General features: G+C 36.9%; 1 protein-coding gene across 2 annotated transcripts in view; it reads right to left on the bottom strand.

Annotated features, from left to right (window-relative positions):
- CDH13 (cadherin 13) overlaps positions 1–21239 on the bottom strand; it is a 470111-nt gene that overhangs the window by 234861 nt on the left and 214011 nt on the right. For both annotated transcript variants that reach the window (XM_065640841.1, XM_065640840.1), the window contains exon 5: positions 11981–12133. In XM_065640841.1, coding sequence (XP_065496913.1) covers positions 11981–12133 — 153 coding nt within the window. The remainder of the gene's footprint in view (positions 1–11980; positions 12134–21239) is intronic.

The following is a 21239-nucleotide window of genomic DNA, read 5'->3' as shown; positions in this document are numbered from 1 at the left end:
AAAAACATCTATCATGTGAGTCTAAACATATGGTGTTTAAAGTGAACTCATAGAAACAAATAATCTGTTGAAAAATCTTAAACTAAAGTCACATCTCTACTAGGAGAAAGAAAAAAGAAAAAAAAAAGACATCTGCATAAATACAGCTTCATTTTAAGGAATATGTCTAATTAAGAAATAATTACTGATGACCTGAGTAAACCAGGACAAATACAGCAAGACTTTTATCATTCACATGTTAACAAAATAATGTCAAGTAAAATTTCCATAATATTAGAAGTCTCTTCTCACAATGCTCTCGAAATCTTTATAACTGTAGTTCCCTCCACCTCCCTCACTCATTTGCTATTATGCATTGAAAAAGACCTAAAGAAGGGAAAATGTGAACACAGAAGAATCACCTGTTCCCTTGAATATCTTCACCACAAAAGAATAATAAAGGGAAAAACAGAGATTCTTGCTGCTCTGCTTGCAATGTGTTTTATGAGTTTCATTACAGTTAGTGCTTTTCTTGAAGTCCCACCGATCAAGTCCTATCATACTTTCATTTTAAAGAGATAAATATGTAACTGCCAAAAGAACTCCAAAGTTCAGATGATGTGGATCAAAAAAAGCCCAAAAGCCAGATTAAAAGGAACTCATTGCATCACTCAAACTCTCACGCAATCACTGGAGCTCTGACATATTTTAAATTCTTGGGACAGGTAACATTTCAGATGGTGACAGTAGGTGCCTGAGGTTCAGCGTGACTGAAGTCTCCACAAATAACTCAGAAATACAGTAATTAAGAAATAATGATAGTGCACAAGTGATTTCATGCTGTCAAGCACGGAAACAAGATTTCCATTTGACTGCAACAGAAGCAAGATTTGAGGGGAATAGACAAAGTAGTTGTATATAAATCTGTTAGGATATGCTAATGTTTCTGGTATCATACATTTATGTTTATACACCCACATATACTTTTGGATATATTTGTAGGTATTTAATTGAAGTATAGCAGAAAAGCGACCTGCACGCAAACATATATGCAACAGACTGAAGTGCAGCTGTATTATTTTGAAGTGGATTGATATATAAACTAGACTTTTACTGTTTGATCGGTAAATGTTATCAATCAGAACTATCTTCACAAAACATGTAGTTTCTTATATTTTATTTCTTGTAAACACTACAGGGTTCACCTGTGATGCAAAAGGAAAATGGATTTCTATTTATGCTAATGCAGCATCCATCCCCCATGCACACAACTCAAGAACAGTTCATTGCCACCAATATGACAACAGAGACAGTTGTAAAATTTTGGGAGTGGGGAGGACGTGACCCACAAAGGGTTCTAATTCAATTTCCACAGATCAAAATATAAAATTTTACTACCACCCACCTCATGAGAAGAGTCCTGCAGTGTACTTAAAATATAGCAGTCAAAAATAAAAAGCTTTGAAGATGACCCAAGAAAGTGGATTCTGAAGTAGCTTTTTTTCCCAACTCACAGTAATTTTCATATTATTTCAGTAATGGAGACTGACTTCTTCAAAGTCTCTCACAGACATGGAAAAAATACATAACAAACAAGCCATAGTAGGGACTCAATGAAACAAATGTATCATATTAGGGCTCCTAAATCTCGGTGCAAGAGTTAGTAGAAGCAGAAAGACTGGATTTTGAAGATAACTGTGTATTCAACTGGACCATGATATTTAAATGATGCAATTTATTGTAGCCTAATTCCCTCTAACGACGTTAGAGAAACACGCACAGTGGAACACACAATCCACAAACTGAATCACTGAGGCATGCTTATTTCTTAATTTTATACAAGTTCCATTCACACATTCTGCAAAAATATCATGCCACTCCACATTAATTAAAACTTACCTCTGCATATAAAAAAACCTTGCTTATTGTATTTGCCATAAACATATGCATATACAGCTTAAAAATTATAGCCCATTACCCTCAGTAATTTTACAGAGATCAAGTATTAAAACCACAGTTCTGAAGTCATAGAAGTAACTATTATATCAGGTATTCTATGATACCGCTCTGTTTTTGAGGCTGACCACTTTCAAAAGGACCATAATTCCAGTGTTGACAGAATTAAGTATTACAATTATTTTTAATAAACTAAATGCTAGGAACTTCCAGACAATCATGTACTACTTAAATAAATATCCATAATTTGACAGAAGAGATATGCAGTCTAAAAAGCATTAAAATAGAAACGAAACTCAATTTTCCACCAAAATTTCTTAGCATCACATATTAACTACTGAGGCTATTTCACAAAAATTGAAGAAAAGGCAGACTCATGCAGTAAGTAATTTAAAGTCAAGGGTTTCCAGAACACACTTTTGTAAAGGGACTTGTGTACGAACACACCAGGTTAGAATGGAGAAAGTAGCACAGCTTTCGCAAAGACAGTGGAAAGGTTCTATACAATAATAAAACAAATTTACGTTTGGATGATGGTTATGCATACTCCTAGCAACACTGTTTATAAAGAGCATAAAACAGGTCAGTATGTCTGAATAAGAAAATGCAGAGAGTGTAGGAAAATGTAAGTGAATGACACAGAACATCAAGAAAGACGGGGGAGTAGAAAGGTTATGGAATGAAGTTAAAAGTGCAAGGGGAAAAAACAATGCGAGAAGGCAGAAAATGGAAAGAAGATTGCAGGAGAGGATAAGACAGGTAATATGATTTTTGTCAGGTACATAAAGAACAAGAGGTCAGAAGAGAGACAGCAGGTCCTCTAGCTGCAGACAGGAAATTTTTGACAAAAAATATAATGAATTCATTGCCTTAGTTCTCAAAAAAAAAAAATTAAGGGGTAGTTATTACAGATAATATCTCAGTTTTCATTTAAGAAAAGAAGCTATAGATTGTTATGGACCCACATTTCCAAGATGAAGAAATAGCCATTTAAATCAAGATATTTCCAGCATTAAAACATTAAGACTCTGAATTTTGACCAAATATCTAAATAAGACAGACTTCTTTCTTTATTGGGAGGAACAAGACATACAGAGATTTGCGCAACCAAACTTCAAAAGCTTCTGTATTAATGCTGAATTTACTAACGGACTAGAAAAAGCTTAAAGTAGTGTTGCAAAGTAACAAGTAAGGCCATGCCTTCAAGACTTTGACTTGAGAGACAGGAAAGATACTGTTTCAAAATACACATTGCATTTTGCATGCCTAACAAAGCTCAGAACTGGTACACTTCTTCCAGAAAAAAAAAAAAAAAAATATATATATATATACACACACACCCCCCTAATAAAAGACGAGAGAGGACCCTCCTCAGCATTCATAAAGAGAAGATTTAAGTTTCTACTCAATCTATGGCTAGTTGGCAGAAAGCCGATATATCAAGGTGGGCTCAAGAAAAGTCTTTGAGCAGAAAAAGGTTTCCTAAGCAAGTTGTTTGACCCACGTCAACCAAAAAATAAGACATTCCCATTTTTCCTCTAAATTTCTAAGCTGTGCCTTTGCGTACATGAGCTTAATCAGGCACATCTGAGTGCGCAGCAGACAAAAAAATATGACAAATTGTACAGAACTGGGATTCACAAAGTAGTGGGTAGAACAGAGCTCAGGTATAGGAGCTCACCAGCCTTTCCCTCCCCTCCGTTCAGCCCTGACGTGCCCTTGCTAGAGAGGCATAGACCACCAGCGGTCCCTGTGGAACTGCTGTCGTGTCCATCACCGCACACGCTGGGAACAATTCCAAGTGTTTGCAAGGCAAGATTCTGTCCTTTAACTGCAGGAAAACATGAGGTCTGGGGAAAGGGCAAAGTGTCTTCCCAGGTATTTATGCAGCACCTAGAACAGTGAGCTGTCAGCAAGGTATTTTGAGGGTTGGTGTAATACAAATTGACAAGAAACAAACCAACTGGTCATGGTAAAGACTGAAGAAGTATCATGATGACTTTTAAATGCCTTAAAATGCAATTAATACGTAATAGCAAAAGTAGTTTCACAGACTATTAACATAATGTGACAAAAATGTAATTAGTCTCCTCTTGTTTTAGTGAACACATCATTATTCATTCCAGGAGTGATGTTCTGTTAGAAAATAATAATAATAACAACAATAAACAATCAAACAAACAAAACAACCACTAAACCAAATTTTGTGTCTTTTGTTACTGTCTAAGTAAAGTCCAATTTTTCTTTATTTCCTAACTGCTGTGCATTTCCACCTCCTACTCTTCAATGAGAAAACAGTAATTTTGCCTGGTGTCTGGAGTTCGGCTTATTTTTAGCATGGAAATCCAAGCCCACTACCTTGTCTTGACAGTTGTAGGCTACGAACAAACCTTTGCTGATTTTTCTCTTCAATGAAACTTCACTCAGTTCCTCCCACAAATGACATGACAGTGCTGTTGAACCACAGGAATGTCAAAGCCATGCAAGCAGTTAGATCTAAGAATAAAGCACATGCCCTTCAACAAAACTAGCTGTTGACTTCTGTGTGCGTTCCACACAAATGATATGAGGATGCTCGTGGCTTCTGAAATGGATGACAGTACCCTGCTTGATATCTCATAACATGAAGATCCACTGTACGTATTGAATGGACTATTTACAGTAAAAATGAACAAGATATGGTAAATTAGGGAGTTTATATAAAATAGATATCTTGTTTCCCCAAGACAAAATGAGAGAAAATACATAAAAAACCCATGAATTTTAACTTCATTTCCTGACAGGTTTTCTTTTTATCCCATAAACTAACCTTGGGAGAAAGAGAGATATTTCCAGTACCTGGAAATCCCATTTATGTCCCAGCTGTGCAAGCCATTATTTAAATCTTACTTTTAAGAAATGGGACTCTGTGTAAAATTTATATGTTCAAATATCTGATTTATGCACACAGTTATGGTGACCACCTTGTTTTTGACCTTGGTAAACAATCAATGCCAAAACATTCCCCATGAATTCAGGGTCTGCCCGTACAGAGCTCATCGAAGGACCCAGAGTTTTGCCTCTGCTGGGTTTGTTCCTGTTACTGTGTTTCTGCTTCTAGGTTTCATGAAATATCTCTTAATACTTAATCTTGCGATTTCATAATCTCAACAGGAGAAGAAAAAAAAAATCTAATTATCTTTTAACAAACAATAGTTGTTTTTGTCCAATATATGGCATCCTAAAAAAATGCCTTCTATGTCTAAATCAATTTGTTACAGAAGAATAGGAAGCAACAATTTTTTGATTCATCCATCACTCTTAGTTTTTAGATAAAAAGTGGGGTTTTTACCTTGACAGATTCATTTACTTCACCCTTTCCCCATACAAGTAAAAGTAGTGCTAAGTCATGAACAGCTACATCAGAAACAAAGTTCAGTGCCAGCACTGTCAGAACCGAGAACAAGTTTCCATAAGATTCAGAGAGTCCTTTGGAGCATAATGCCATTTTGTGGACAGGAGATTCCAGACACCAACAGTCGCTGGTTAATGAGAGACAAAGAGACATGCAGAGCCTCATTTCAGGCACCTTAAACCCATCCAAGGCATCTCAGCAATGCTACACTGAGAAGTTGCCGTGGAATAAAGGTGTTGCAGAGGGATGAGATTTGCATCACCAATGGAGCTCGCTATCAGTAACAGAACCTGCATCATCACATCATAACACACCATCAGCTCGTCAAACTTTGTTGCTCCGAAACTTTTGGCCGCAGTGAAAGTTTCTGAAAGGAGTGTAACAACAGAGTGATGTTACCCCCAGAGTAGGCTATCTGAACTTCTTGCATTTTGCATCTTCAAGACTTGTTGAAGTAGAAGGGATTCTGATATAAAATTAGAGTTGATTTCTTCTTCCTCTATGAAAATGCCTATATTGGAATAATACCAGTATAACTCATTTTCAACTGTGAATTGACCAGTTTCTGATGCTGTGCTAGCATAGGTTTACAGAAATTATAGCCTGTGACTGCTATATGAACAGCAGTGCAACTGCTGAGACTTGACTCTGTGCTACATTTAGATAACGATGCCAACCTTAGGACGTGGAGCAGCCTGCGGGTCCTTCATGTGCAGCCATGACAGGGGGAGTTCAAGGTTTTTTCAGGAGACTGCTCATGTGTTTTGAGATGCAACCTATAGCAATTCATTATTTTCCGTATTCACAGTGATGAATTTTCCTCGTTTGCATAGGCATTATCAGCAGCTTGCTTACTGAAAAGTCCATGTAGGGATAGCTACATTTCAGGCAATGCTGCCAAGCAACAGCCCAATGGCACTTTCTCAGGCAGTGTTCATTTCTCTCTGTAGTCAAAATATGACATTAATTCAAAACAGTCCTCTGAATTTACCTGGTGCCCCAACATGTGAACACACGAATGACTACATAAGTAAACATATCAACATAAAGAAAAAAAAACACATATAAAATATCTCACACACTCTCTACATATATCTGTGTAATGCAGTCTTTTTCACTGCCGGCATTTCAAGCTGTATGTCACTTGATGTAACTTCAGCTCATTTATATAAATAAGTTTCTAGCTTATTAATAATCATATCCAATAGCTGCACAAGAACTTTTTCTTTTTTCAGTGAAATTTTCTTCTCTCCTTTCTAAATAATCAGGATTCCTCCTTGAAAGTTTGTACTCTGCCATTATTCCAAGCTGTTTTGATGTAACAGATGCAGTTTGGAAGCATCAGTATTTTCATGAGTTTTCCCTGTGTATTACTGATGTTTTAATTAAACCAAGCACATTTTACTGAAATTTCTATCTCTACAAGACCAAACCCCTCCTCCCATGGAAGGCTGGGTACCTTCTTTCAGGATATTAGTGGGAGATGACTGAGGTGTGACATTTCCCGTCAACTGGTTTCAGCTCAAGACACAGCGGATCACTTACACTTCAGACAATTCCGCCGGTGCAGATTAGCAAGATGAAAATACAGTTTAGACCAGTCTTGAAGTCAGAAGCAAGTTCATGGTTTTCCTTCTCAAAGAGAGGCATGCTTCTGTGAGCTGTCTATATATCTCCACACTGCATATTGCAGAGACTCAGCATCAGGGTATGATAAATCATTCTGAAAAGGATGTAGCTGCACTAAAATGGACTTACACAGAAGACAAATTCGTTCTTCTGTACAGGATAAATTACAGCTGTTCACTTCTAGTTTTTTGCTACAGTAATACTTTCGGTATCTGCAAAAACGCATTCAAGTACTTAGAAAAAAAATCTCACAAAATACTCCTTGGCACCCAACCAAGCTAATTTTCCTCATGATTGTGAAAGCATTTCCATTATTTGTTCCATATTAAACACAGAAGTAGAGTCCACCAGGACTGCAGCAGCATCCTAAATGTTTGGCTCAGTCACAGAAACAAGTCTCATGTAACCTAAACTCAAGCAGTTCACACGAGAGATTTGGTTGCTGTCATTGGCCTGAATTCCTTAGCCTGTTATCAGTCTGCTTATAATCCAACATATAGAAATACTACTACATAGAGGGAATACTCTGTTTTCTTTCCAGTCCTGTTAACATAAGTTTTCTGAATGTCTCAGTCTGTCACTACCATTTGCAAGGCATCCTTTCACAGAAGTGTGATCTGTCATTAGAAAAAAAAGCTGAAACTGATTTCACACCTCTGCCTGTTAAGTATTTTCTAAAGCAAATAAAGATCTTTACTTAAAAAATAATTAAAACTAACTCTTCATTAACAGCTCAAATTGCCTAGGTAAATTTCGTCACAGCTCTAATTTGCACACTGTCACTGCATAGTTTTCTCAAGCTTCTTCATTTCATGCTTGCAGAGGATCACTTCCTGATTAGTTCTCTTCCACACATATTTACACTTATGAAAAAACCCATCAACGATGGCAACACCCTATAAATCTTGAGACCCAACTGAAAGCCCCCCATTGACTGGTTGGCACTTTGCCACTGATGCTTTAGAGGTTCCAGAACTGGATTTTACTGCTGCAGGGGTTACACACAGTGATAAGTGATAGGAAACACGTTTATACAGCTTCAGGATTTGTCCTGTACCCAAGGAATGCCTAATCAAAATCTTGTGCACGAACTGTAAAAATTAAATGGAATATTGTTCGCAGTTCTTCTGAACCTACCTAGCTTTGAGTAAAGAACGAAACGCAGTTCTTTAGTGATTTTTGTCATCTTGCTCATGGTAATCAATATATGCAACTCTTCCTGCTTTTCCTTGCATGAAAGCATCCTGCCTATGAATACATTAACTATGTAAATGTGAGGTTTTGAAAATGAGCTCAATTTTTAATTAACAGATTACCCCCTAACCACTGTTTTTCAGCCAGTGTTCACTGGCCCTATATTTGAAGCTTTGTTTCCCAATTCACTAGTCATTTATCACCACTTAACACAACTAGACTTTCCACTTCATTGGAATCCTTTAGTTCTGTTATTGCAGCTCTCTTTAGAAGTCATAGTTTATTTAAATTTTTTTTGCTAAAAGATGCAACTGAAAACTCACTAATATTTCTGCTCTCTTGGAATCAGAATAGCTATGAATCTGAAAGGAAACTCAGAATTGCATAGTTCATCAGCAATGATGATATGTACCTCACTGATTTGGACTAGAAAATCCACCTTAAGTCTCCCCACCAAGTTCCTCCATCTGTTTTTACACATCTATACTTTTCAATAACAAATAAATGATTTGCCATTGTCTGAAAATTCCAACTAATCTTATTTATTCCAATCTTGAGAGAAAACCAAAGACATTATTTTTGAGAACATGTTTGTACAACTGAACACCTCTTGCTCCCACTAAATAGGGGCTCCAGGCTACCTGCTTATCTCGCCAACCCAGAAACAATTCAATAATATGCCCGTAATCTGCTTAAGCCCCTTCTGTAGAACATCATTTAGTAGTTTCATCAACAGGCTGTAAAAAGCCCCAAAATAAATCCATTCTATGTAAATCCACTGGTTTACTCTGACCCAGAGAATTCCTATCAGGAATCAAACATCTTCAGAAGAAAAAAAAATCATTACTACACACTTTTCTAAAATAGTCTGTTGTCTTTGCTGGACATAACATCCTTACATCCTCTTACTCTTCTTCAGAAAGAGCTTTCACTTAAAACTGAAGCTGACTGACATTCTCTGACCTTTAAGGAGTCACCCCACAAAGTTACAAGGACAAACACCAGAGGAATCTACCTTTTTCCACTGGCAAATAGAATTTCATGAGCGTGTTTCCATACACATAAAAAAAAAAAAAAAAAAAATTTACTAGTGGCTAATTTCAATGTAATAGTAGCTTTTGGACTTCTGCTGTCTCACCAGCCTCCTCTGGCACAGTTTCATTTTCTCAGTAGAAACCATAACATTTCCAAATGTGCAGGTGATTAGGTCAGAATTACCATGGCAGTTAATCACCCCGACATCAATACCTGGTGGAGTTTTACATACTTGTCCATTTTTGAGCAATTTAACTGATTTCATTAAAAAAAACCCACTCATAAATCAATCAGATAGATAAGTTTGTTGGGGGGTGGAAGGGTGGGCTGTCATTAATGTGGCTGCCTTACATTCCTCTTGCCAGCCTGAGTTTCTTTTGCTAACAGACAAAATCTAAACTCCTCTGAAAACACAACTGCCACACAAATAGGCTGCACCAAATAGCCTGGCAGGCCCTGACCCTCAGACAGATATACATATATATATATTATTTTTACTCTATTTTTAAATATTTTCCATTATTTATGAAAAATAAGATATTTTAAAATAAAGAGTAGAAAGAGGAGATTAACTTAGACTATGAACATTTGTCTGAGTCGTATTCAGTACTCTAATTTAATCATGATTCTCTTGTAATGAATACACAGAAAAACTCCTACAGGTCTTTCAATATTCCTCCAGGAGAAAGCAGGCAGCAAAAAGCAGAATTTCAAGCATTGAATGAAAGAAACAACAACAAATTCTTGTAATAGTTTAAATATTCTTAGCTAGCTTAAAACATTTTGAGGTACACAGATGGTAAAATCTGTGAAGTTCTATGAAATACTGTGATCACCAAACTCTATTTTTGCCCTATTAACATTTTTTAAATTCTAATCTCTTGATTATATACGCACTAAGCATAGGAAATAAATCAGTGCTCGTGCGCAGCAGCCCCCTGTGCAGCTGGAAGGATTCAAACAGATTTCACCTTTTTATCTTTGCCCCACCACTGATTATATACTTGATAGTATGATGGCTTGCAAAGAACTTGTATTTTTTCATGGAAATCTATCCTTTCCTTGTTTGCCCTTTGCCTTGAACTTTTTCTTTCAGGACATCAATACTGGGCAGGGCAGAGCTCAAACAAAAATAGAAAACAAAAACATTTGTGAGAGAAATGTAAAGGTCTTCCAGGTAATTCATCTTTTGATGTACCAAGGAAATCAGGGAGAAAATCCTGCTGCCTTCCTGACACCATGATACATCTTTATTGGAAAACAATGGGCTCAATTCAAAGACAGACTAATTGAGCTGAGGGTTCTCCTACAGAACTTTCCAACTACATTTTGCACAACAGGACACCAGTGAGCACGCTGAGCAGAGTGCCATATAACAGGTCAGAAAGCACTGCAGCCTGTTAGGATATACATTCCCATTGCTCTGGATAATCTACTACACCGCACTGTTTGTATATAATTTGCATTGCTTCTAAAAGGCTTCTCAAGGGAAATGTTTTTGTCTTAATTTAAGTGTATACTTTTCCAGATCAGATAGGAGGGCCATTTGTGGTTTGATGCATTAGGTTGAAAAGACTACTATGATTTCTCCAGTAAAAAAATAATATTCAAGGTTTATACTGAACAGATTAAGGTGGAAAGCCACTGATAAAATAAGAAACAGCTGGGAAATGAAGACAAGGAACAGTGTTAAAAAGAGAAACTGCAATGTTTTTCTTTTAAGAAGGACATCAGTAACTACCATAAATCCTATGCTAGTGGTTAACATACATTTCACTGTAAACCCCAATGAGAATGTTTAAGTGTTGAAAACCAACATATGGTAAATTTTAGCAGTGCTGTTCGAGCAACTGTGACTAGTCAGCTAACTGGCGAACTCTTCCAGAGGAGGAGAGAAACGGCACTTAAAAGTACAAATATTGATTACTACACGGCAGAAGTCAAAACAGAGAGGGCTCAGGGATGGCAGAACTGTCACCAGAGCCCGCGTCCCCAGGGGCTGGACCAGCGCGCTCCCTGCGGCACCGGGACACGGAGGTCGGTCTCCCAGGCTGCAGCAGAAGTGGCAACGTGCAAACGTACTAATCATTGAGCATTTTGAATTCTGCTGCTCATCTCTATTGAATTGGCCAGACACAATTTATCTGACTGCACATTTCAAGAGCTAGATAGAAAACACGAATTGACAGATCCTCTGTTTATATTATGCATTTCAGGACATTGTGGTGCAGTTATTTTACAGATTTCAGAGATCATTTGTTAGTATTTCAGTGGGGAGAAACAAAGAATTTATTGATGATGAAAAGAATCTTCAGTAAAATCTTTGTAGGAGACACATCTGACAGATGTATCTGCTAACGTTTTCATATTAACAGAACCTTCTTTGGCTATATTAAAAGATATCCATTACTAACAATGGAGTTTGATAGTATATCCCATTGACAGCTTGAAAATAAAAAATTATAACCATGTAGTTCCTCAGTGACAACATCCCCAAAAGATCTCCTTTTGTCCTAACATAATTTTGTATTCAAAAATCAAATGCTTACAGGATGTTCAGACAGTATTTCTACTAAAGATAAATGGCAGAAATTACATGCAGAAAGCAGAGTTTCTATTGCATATAAAAATAAACACATTTACCATTTCCAAAGGACAAACTGTTCTTCTGGAAATTTCATAGAGCAGTAGCTGCAATTTAGTAACTCCAGCGCTTTCAAAAGCGAATATACATTTAAAAAATATATATACTATCAACATAGAGGTAGAGATCCTATTGCTATGAGTACTCACCTCATAATTGGCAATTGCTTCTCTATCAAGGGTCCGAGTCACGGAGACATCCCCACTGATCTCATTGATTCTGAAAATTCCTTTTGGATCTTGATCTACTCCCTTACCAGAGAGACGGAACTTTGCTCCCTCTGTCCCTTCACTGCTGATGACCTGTGTGGCAAAAAGCAAGAAGTTAAAGGCCATATTATAAAAACTTTTACAATAATTCTACAACCACGTAAATTGTTTTGATCTTTTACCTAATGTCGAGGTATACTCCCTGCCACTAATACATAACTACGAAATATGATCCATGGTAATACAGAACTACAAAATACGGTTTCAATCATTCAGAAATCACTGTGCAATTCTTGTGCTAAACCCTGGAAAAGATGCTCATGTTCTAGGCCTGTTCCTATCTTGTCTTTACTGTCTTCTATTTCACTGCTTTAAGTTTCTATTAATCCACTGCTACTGTATTCACTCGATGTCTAGAATTTGACATGTTATTTAATTCTATTTCTTTTCTCAGTTAAATTGATAAAACGGCTACAAACTTACCAAAAAAAAAAAAAAAAGACATTCCAATGAGCGGCATAAAGCATACTTATTTCCCAACAGCATTTACAATACTAGATAGCCATCACAATTATTTTCCGATTAGTCAGTCCTTTTTATTAGCCACCATAAAGACATTACAAAATACATTACTTTCAGGTTGGTTTTTTCCCCATTCCCTTCTACACTCCTCTTTTACCAGTATTTCAAAATAAGGCAAAAAATTCCTTCTGAAAATACATGGGTGTCCTGCCCAGAATTCTGCTTAGTCACACAGCTGGAATTCCTCCACTTTCCAGCTTTATATGTATATTTATATACACACATGTGTACGGAAACTCCTTGTCACTATCACTATCTTATTTCCTCATAAGGAAAAAATCCCTAAAAATCCAATTTCAAGGCTGTCTCGCATTAGTGACAGTAGCATATGTAAACTTGCAAAGCTACACAATGTTTGTTATAAGCTACATGGTTTGTAAATTTGTATTCATATGCCAGAATCTAGAAGGATTATAAATTAATCCTGCCCTTTAAGGCTGATAATCTTGCCAAGCCATCCCTTCCCTCTGATATTTCATGTTCTTTTGTTTCTAGTAATTTTATGTCGTTAATATTTCCACAGAAACATTAACTCAAATATTTATATGCTGGTCTGAATTACAGCTCAGGAAGAGGAAGGGAAGAAGTGGCCTTAGAAACCTGGACCTGCTCCCATTTTGAGATAATAAATATGCAGGTTGTTTAATAACGTCCCTGAGGAAATAAATGTTTGTTGCCCTATTGCTGGGGGTTCAAGCAATGCCAGTTTGCAGATTACTGGGTAGTGAGATTTTTGACTAAACTCCCTAATCATTACTCCTTTATTTTAATTGAGAAAAAATTGCCACAAGTTATGAAACAGGAAATCAGCATTTTCAGAGATAAAGTTTCAATTCTCAACCCCTTTGGGGAAGGGAGGCATTTCAAAATAAAAACCTCTTTCACCTTTTTTTTTCTTTTTTTTTTTTTTTTTCCTTCCTCCAAGTCAGAAACGCTAATGGATGAAGTTTTCTTCCCAGGTATTTCTGAGTATGTCATGCCAAAACAGAGCGGCAGACAACACTGCAGGTGACAAAAGGGCAAAGTAACTTTGTAACTTCAGGTTTTGTGATGGAACTGAAACTTAATGGCTCCTACTGAAAAGTTTCCTGCTGTTCCATTCATTTTTTGACCAATCTCTGGTGGTTTTTACATCAAGTTTATGTTAACAAAAACACATATGTTTTAAAGCTATGCCTACGGTTTTGCAATGTCATGACCATTGCTCGTTTTTGTAGAGAAAAGATGATTTGAACATATTCTGCCCCAATTTCTGAGACTTATTACAAGACAAGTGCACCTTCCCATGCAATATGAGAACAGTGATTTGCAAGGCCTGAAGTCAACCACAGGCCAGCACGAAAATCTAATTCAGAGATGTCTACACAACCGCCATTTCCACTCCAGCCATCAAACATTTCCTAACTGTTTATGACAAATTTAAAATGTAGTATAGGCAAAATGCCCCAGTTCTAACAAGCCACAGAAAGAAAGCAAAACAAATCATGTGCTGTGCAAGGGAATTTGTCAGAAAAAATCCAGATAAACATACACAGATCTTTCTCCACACTACATAGGAAGGCAGGAGTATAATAATAATAGTAAGAAGAGTCCCTGCAAACCTGACTGGAGGGAAAATATCCTCTCCAAATCTGGCAAAGATCTTAACCTTGAGTTTGATAGCAAGACATCCCAATGTGGTACCTGAGAGATTTGTACTTCTTGGAGCTACGACACATCCCGTATCTCATCCCCACTTTAGCTGTAAACCATTCTTCAGCTTTTAACGTATAGGGCCAAGAGAGTTACCAGACAGCAGAGGGTTTTTGCTAAATAATTGGATGTGTCCATTCAGCTATTTTAAAGCTTCAGGAAATAGCCACACTCACAGTGCAAGGAGGTACAGACCCTTCTCTCCTGTTTACCCATCTATGCATCTAGTTGTTTTACAGCAACTTATGCTTGATATAGTAAGAAAAAGCCCAGGTTAGAGGTGCTCCATGTACCACTGCACCATTTGTTGAAGAGCAATGGCAGTCACACAAAACGTCGTTTGCAGTAGGATTCTTTAAAATGCCTGAGTAACCACAAGAGGGAGCTACAAACTCCCAGAAATGTAAGGAAAAACATTTACATCTCCTAATTAAGATGCTTCTACAATGGCTTCATAGTTCAAAGAAAGTGCATTTCCCAGTTCACGCTAAGCTCAGTACAATGAAAAGTTTAATAAAAATCAGGTTTAATTTGCCATATGGTTTGGGGCTTCAACAAGAGCATGAAGAAAGGAGGGATGCCTGACATCTCCTCTGGCAAGACTGCTATTCCAAATACTGTCAAACACAGCACCGTTCATATGAACATTTCCTTGCTTACAACGTATTTACACAACAATGCTTTCCCAATTTACTGGCTAAGAAAAAACAAGGCCAGTTTATTTCTGCTGGAATCTTTACTTTGGGATGTCATTTTTACATTTCCTAGATAATAAAATTACTTTCCCACAGTTACTTCTACCTGAAGCCCAGACAGAAACACTTATTTCCCTAATTTGTTCACAGCTTTAGGAACTTCATGGCAAGTTCTAATACTGAAAATGTCTGCACCATATGACAGTGGCTCTGTGTGGCAAAGACTCTTCATTCTCAGGAAATGGTCCAGTTAAAGTAGCACCCACCTACTGAGATCATGCATGCGTCAAGGACACTTTATCTGTCCTCCCCATTTCTACCTATTTCATTTTCCCTTGTTCTTACCTCACAATTCAGAATGGCCTTAACTTCGCGTGGGCAGATGGCGTAGGCAGAATAGATGCCAGCTGAGCATCCCACACTAATATAGACTCTTGAAGGCTATTTCCTCAACCCAGGACCCAAATAACAGCATTAGAGGTAGACTAAGACATCACTCACTTCCCCACACTGCTAACGCTTCCCCACGTCAAAGGTACATCTGAGAACAAATGTATTGAAAACCAAAGTGTGTCCATGCTCCTTTTGTCAGGACCACATATCTAGCACCCAAGACAAGACAGTTTTTCTTTTTTCTTTTTTTTTTTTTTTCAAAAAGGCAGAGACTGTACGATTCTGCACAACTAAAAGAAGAAATTCAAGAAAACAATGTTACTGAGGTGACGGGATCTGCTTTTTGCTGAACCATGCCCAAAACATACTTACAAAGTGCTATTTTTCAGCTGACATTATGTATCCCTTCCAGCTAAACTCATTTCAGCAATGCAATCCCCATTGTTACCGGTTTATCGCAAAAGTAAATCAGAGTGTTCTCAAGAGAAGAAGAGAAACAGAAGCACAAAACCCATGCTGCCCCCAGAGAGACACGTTCCAGTTCTGCAATCCCAGCAAATCTGTCCTTAGCAGCACCAGTCCAGTTTACCAGTTTCATGCTTTAAGTGTTTGCCTCAGCCACTTCCATCATTTCTTAGGTCTTGACACCACCTGAATTAGAGATGTGTCGTATTAGACTCACTTTCTAATTAGAAAACAAATCTCACTCTCAGACAGGAATATTTGGTTCAAACTCCAGTACTTTTCATTTCAGAGCATTACACTGTTTCTATCATGTGGGGTTTTGTATTTTTGGTTTGGTTTGGTTTTTGGTTTGTTTTGGGTTATTTATTTATTTTTAACTTTTTCTGTTTGGTTGGTTTGTATTGAGGAGGCTGGTTTTTAGGTATTTTTCCCCTCCCCTAGGAAGCAAATTTATCCATGGAATATTTAGAGGTGAACTATTTTTTCCTTTTATCACTATGCTCCACAAGAGCAAAACAATGGTTTAGGCCATTATGTAGATATCAGATAAATATTTAAACAGACACTTCCTGTCCTGCCACACTGAAAATCACTTTACAGTCAGAGGCTTCATGTGCTCTGTACTGACTCAATTTTTCAAGCAAAACAAATGGAAAATATTCCCATCATTATTCAGAAGCTCTAACCAACAGAAACTGCTTCATTACTATAAACTAAACATACAAAAATTATGGTTAGAAAGCAATTTATATAACTTGCTGAGTTTAATAATTTATTTAATCTATTGGTTCTCAATACCTCTATCTTCATTAATTGAGTACTATAAAAACTAGTTAAGCATGGGAACCCAACTCTGCACTCTAAACATAAGCTAAGCTACTATAGACAAATACGAACAATATTTGCAAAATTCAAGTAAACAACAGGACAAAACTTCAGCAATTAAAGATGCTTACAGAACACTATAACACAGGCAATATCACACCCTTAAATTTCAAAATATTTCCCAATCGGCTTTCAATTTCCAGCCTATGTATGAGGCAAGATTTTCAAAGCTGTATAAATCTCCTAGATCACGTGTTTTCACTGCTAAGCTTAAACCACCCAGTCAATCAATCATCCAAATTCTAATAATGGTACTTGTTCTGGAACAACCTTCCAGAAACCACAAGCACATAATGAAAAGGGAAACGTGACAAGGAATATCCAACACGGACCCAACCTCCTATGGCAGCTGATGGAAAGGCACAAAGTCAAAGTCAAGGTGAAGTGTTTGGTTTCTGGGGGAACCACAGCTGGGGAAAACTGCATTTAATAGAGCAGACATTGCTTCTGAGTCATCAACTACAAATATTTTGCTTGATGCTGTTGACAGTTCTTATAAGAATACACATATATATTTCCCAGAGAAATAAAAACGTAGAGAGACAAAAGACTTGATTTGACAAAGAAAGCCATAATTCAGTTATTTTAAACTTTAAAAACCTATTTTGTGTGTCAGATCCCTAAAACTCTGTTTTAACTGGGCAAAACACATGGCTGGAAAACATGTGAATTTTGCACTTTAACATACACATTAAAAACTCAATGGCCACTGGGCAAAACTATTAGAAGCAGTAATAATAATAGAAATGATTACTTCTTATTTGCATTCTTTTGTATTGGTTCTCTTAAGACTTATGAATCATAGAAAAAAGTTTATCAGACAGGAAGACATATTAGTACAATAGTGCATCTGTAAACTGAAACCTTTTTAATAGCTGAATACAATTTTTGAGGTATTAAGTACTAGGTGACCTAATACCTTGAATGTGGAAACTTTTATACTAACTGTCAGAGATGTAATTTGGGAATAAAAAATTAAATGAATTATGAAAATTAAAAAAAAAAAAAAAATCACATGCATATTCTGTAAAGGGGCTTTTTAGCATCTTAACTATGAGTTTTGTCATGGAAAACATCTCAGAAAGCATCAATTCTAAAAAAATCAATTCTAATGAAAAAATTTTGTGAGAATTGAAGCACATAGTTCTAGCATATTTTTGACGCATGTTTGCAAGACTTGGAGGCTACAAATGGTAGAAGTGTTCCTTGCCTGAAGCAATCCAAATAAAAATGCACGAATACTGTTTATCAGGTATCAGATTCAGAACTTCACATCCGTGAGTGGAGTAGAACTCACATTGCTTGAAATACAGACGGAATATTTAAGCATTTTGTTGGACTTGGGCTCTGCTTCCCATAGAAGTTACTATACCAACTATTATTTTGTTACAGCAGTGCAAACACAATGTTTTAGTTACAGCAGTGCAAACACAATGTTTTAATAACTATAATAAAAACTATTCTAAATCTGAAATTTGCCAAGGCTAATGAATTCCATCGACAAATATTTCAACAAAATATCACAATGTATGAAAGTGATACAATCTATTAAATACTGGTCTAAGTTATTTCACCACCAGTGCTCATTTTTCAAGGTCTTTTTAGACTAATCAACATAGATAGGATATTTGATATTCAACCAAAACAAATCTTCTCGACGTAGTGGCTTTTTATTGTAATGATGCGTAAACTTTTACAAAATTCAGATCAGCTTTGCAGTAGGACGCACAGGCGTCCAAAGGAAACAAAATGAATTTATGGATGCGGGAGCCCTGTGCACCAGTGGATCCTTCAGCCTGAGGTTCAGTATCGTCACTGTGCACAGATGCAACAATTCCCCTTGAAGAATCAGTTGCAGCACTGGGGTCTGAAGGCATCATCTACAATTGCACCATATTTGAGGATTTAACTGATATAAACAGCAAACAGAGAGCATTTGCTCACAGATCGAAGTAAAGTAATTCAATGAACACATCAAGATGTACATAATCTTTTGTAGCAGGTAATCGTTCAGCTTCCTTTTACTCTTAATTTACAAAGAGCAAGAAGATTCATTACAAATAATTTTAACTTCCCCTTTTCCTAAGTAACAGTCAATTGCAGATATATATATCTGCAAACTCTAGGTTCAGTACACAACAATTTCCTCCTACTGACAGCACAGAATTTATAAACACAGTTTTTTGTAATCTCAAAGGAAAATGACCTAGAAGTATTACTTGTCACAGAAGGCCTGGATATTTCACTGGCTGATTTGGCCTTTCAGTAGCCATTTAATCACAGTATTTTAATTGCTGCTTAAGTTCCTAACTTGCAACAAACCCTGTTAGTTGAAGGAATTTGAGGACCACTGTCTTTTGAGTGACAGCCAGCCAGACTAGCTCAAGAGCTATAGTTAGTCATTAGGAAAAATCTGTTTGTGATTGACAATATTAAACGAAGAACTTAAAGTATTGCCCTACCCCTCCAGACACGCCCCCATCCCTCCAAAAAAAGGATTATTTAGATTTATAGAGGTGCTTTGTTGCAAACTTACCACTAATCTAAAAAGACAGAAATGCAGAGACAAGGTTACAACATTTAATGGTTTCTAACTGCAGAAATTCAGGACATAGGACAGAATACATAATGTGTAATCACCACAGATGTAGCTAAGACTACGAAAAGTGGGAGAAAAGAGGAGAACAGAACCAATTTACAGTACTTTTTTCCAGGTATTTCACAGTCCTATCTATTCCAAATAAGATCAAAGCCTTAATTTATTACTCAAGGCCACTTCTGCAGCACCCAAGAAAGCATAAGGCACCAGACTGGCAGCAACACAGCAGCATCTCAGTTCCACTGTGCCCAGGCTAAAATAATCTGCCGATAAGATCTAGAGAAGCTGCCCTGGGTTGTCTGGGGAATTTGAGAAAACCTGGTTGCTTCCCCTCCCTGCAGCTGCAATTACTGCCCAGAGGACTTAGCTGCAAACATTATCTTTAGATCCGTGCATGCAGCGAAGAAAGAAATCAGGATCTGGATTAAGTGGGAACTTCCAGCCAGGTAGAGTAATTGGAGTTGTGGAATAAAACATTGAAGTTGCAGAGCCAACCCGTGGAACTGGATAGGAGCAGTAAAGTGAGAAAAATGGAGCTGGTGAGAATGATTCACCTAAAACCACACTTGAAAATCAAGATTCAGTTTAATTTGAAGAAGTTTATGGGAAGATTGGGTCTAATTTTATTTTTGCTTTAAGTAGCAACCTGCCGAGTCTTGATTTTGAAAACGTTTCGCAGTTAAAATGAACTTACAGGAATGAGTACTCTATAAAAAGTATTTTAAAATTTTAATTGAAGATATTAAAAGAGAAATATCATTATGAAGGGTATTTGGTTCCATTACATGACGTCAATGTAATACTTCTGGAGACTTTAAGAACTTGCTTAGCACCTAATTCCCAGTTGTAGCAAACAACCCACAGATCTAATTATAGATTTTCCTCAGTCACTAGTTCCCTAGGAAACAAATCCATGGCTCATGTCTTGTGCGTGGAAGGTCATAGTAGGAAGATAAATACTTTTCTGTGTATAGAAACTTATCTAGAGGTCACAGGTCTGCATGTCAGCAGATGTTGGCACTTCCGCCAAGGACAGATGGCAGCTGTATTTGATGGTTACCTCGGATATTTAAAACTTTAAACATTTTAATCTGATGAAGCACTTAATACTTCTATTAGTAATAATGTTTGATGATGCTTTATGCTGTAAATCAAGGGGTTTAATTTTCGTTCTCTAGACTCATTTCAGTTTTTAACAATGGGTCCATCTCACTTTCCATCTTAAATGATTAATCATCAGAGGTCCATCCAAAAAAGCTGTAAGCAGCTACAACTTATTAGAAATTACAGGCAGAAATTTAACTTAAAGACATGAATGGTAAATTTAATTTTTGTTTTCTGATATTGGCCCTTAAAGTTAACAATATCATCACAAACCAGATCAATGATTTTACCTACATGCATGTAACTGCAATAGCCTTTCAAGAAAAAGAAAAAAGAAAAAAAAAATCAAAAAAGGTAGAATTATTGTTACTCTACTTCTGATTTCATTCTAATTCACTGCTGAAAAAAAAGACAAAATATAATTCATTGGAAACTCAGATACATGTGAACTTGAACGGGGTGAATTAGAATGAATTCAAAGGTGGCAGAAGAAGGCTTTGACAGATTTGTCCTCCTCATTTATAACACAAAACCACTATTCAGATCTACCCTGAACCATCTATAGTGACAGCTTAAAGGGTGTGCAATTAGGCAACAATCCTGCTCGCACTTAGGATAATATTCAGCCTGACTTAAGATCAAATAAAGGATTTAAGCTAAGTCGGAGTGTCCTTAACCTATAGGAAGCAAGAAGGAAGCCCACATTCTCCAAAAATCTCAAGTGATGTGCAACGACTCACAACGACTGACCCTCAAGCCCTACCCCAAGTCTCGACCCTGAGCC

The sequence above is a fragment of the Caloenas nicobarica genome, chromosome 9 (genome assembly GCF_036013445.1).
Source record: "Caloenas nicobarica isolate bCalNic1 chromosome 9, bCalNic1.hap1, whole genome shotgun sequence".
In the NCBI taxonomy this organism is placed as follows: domain Eukaryota; kingdom Metazoa; phylum Chordata; class Aves; order Columbiformes; family Columbidae; genus Caloenas; species Caloenas nicobarica.
This window is presented reverse-complemented; position numbering and strand designations above follow the sequence as displayed.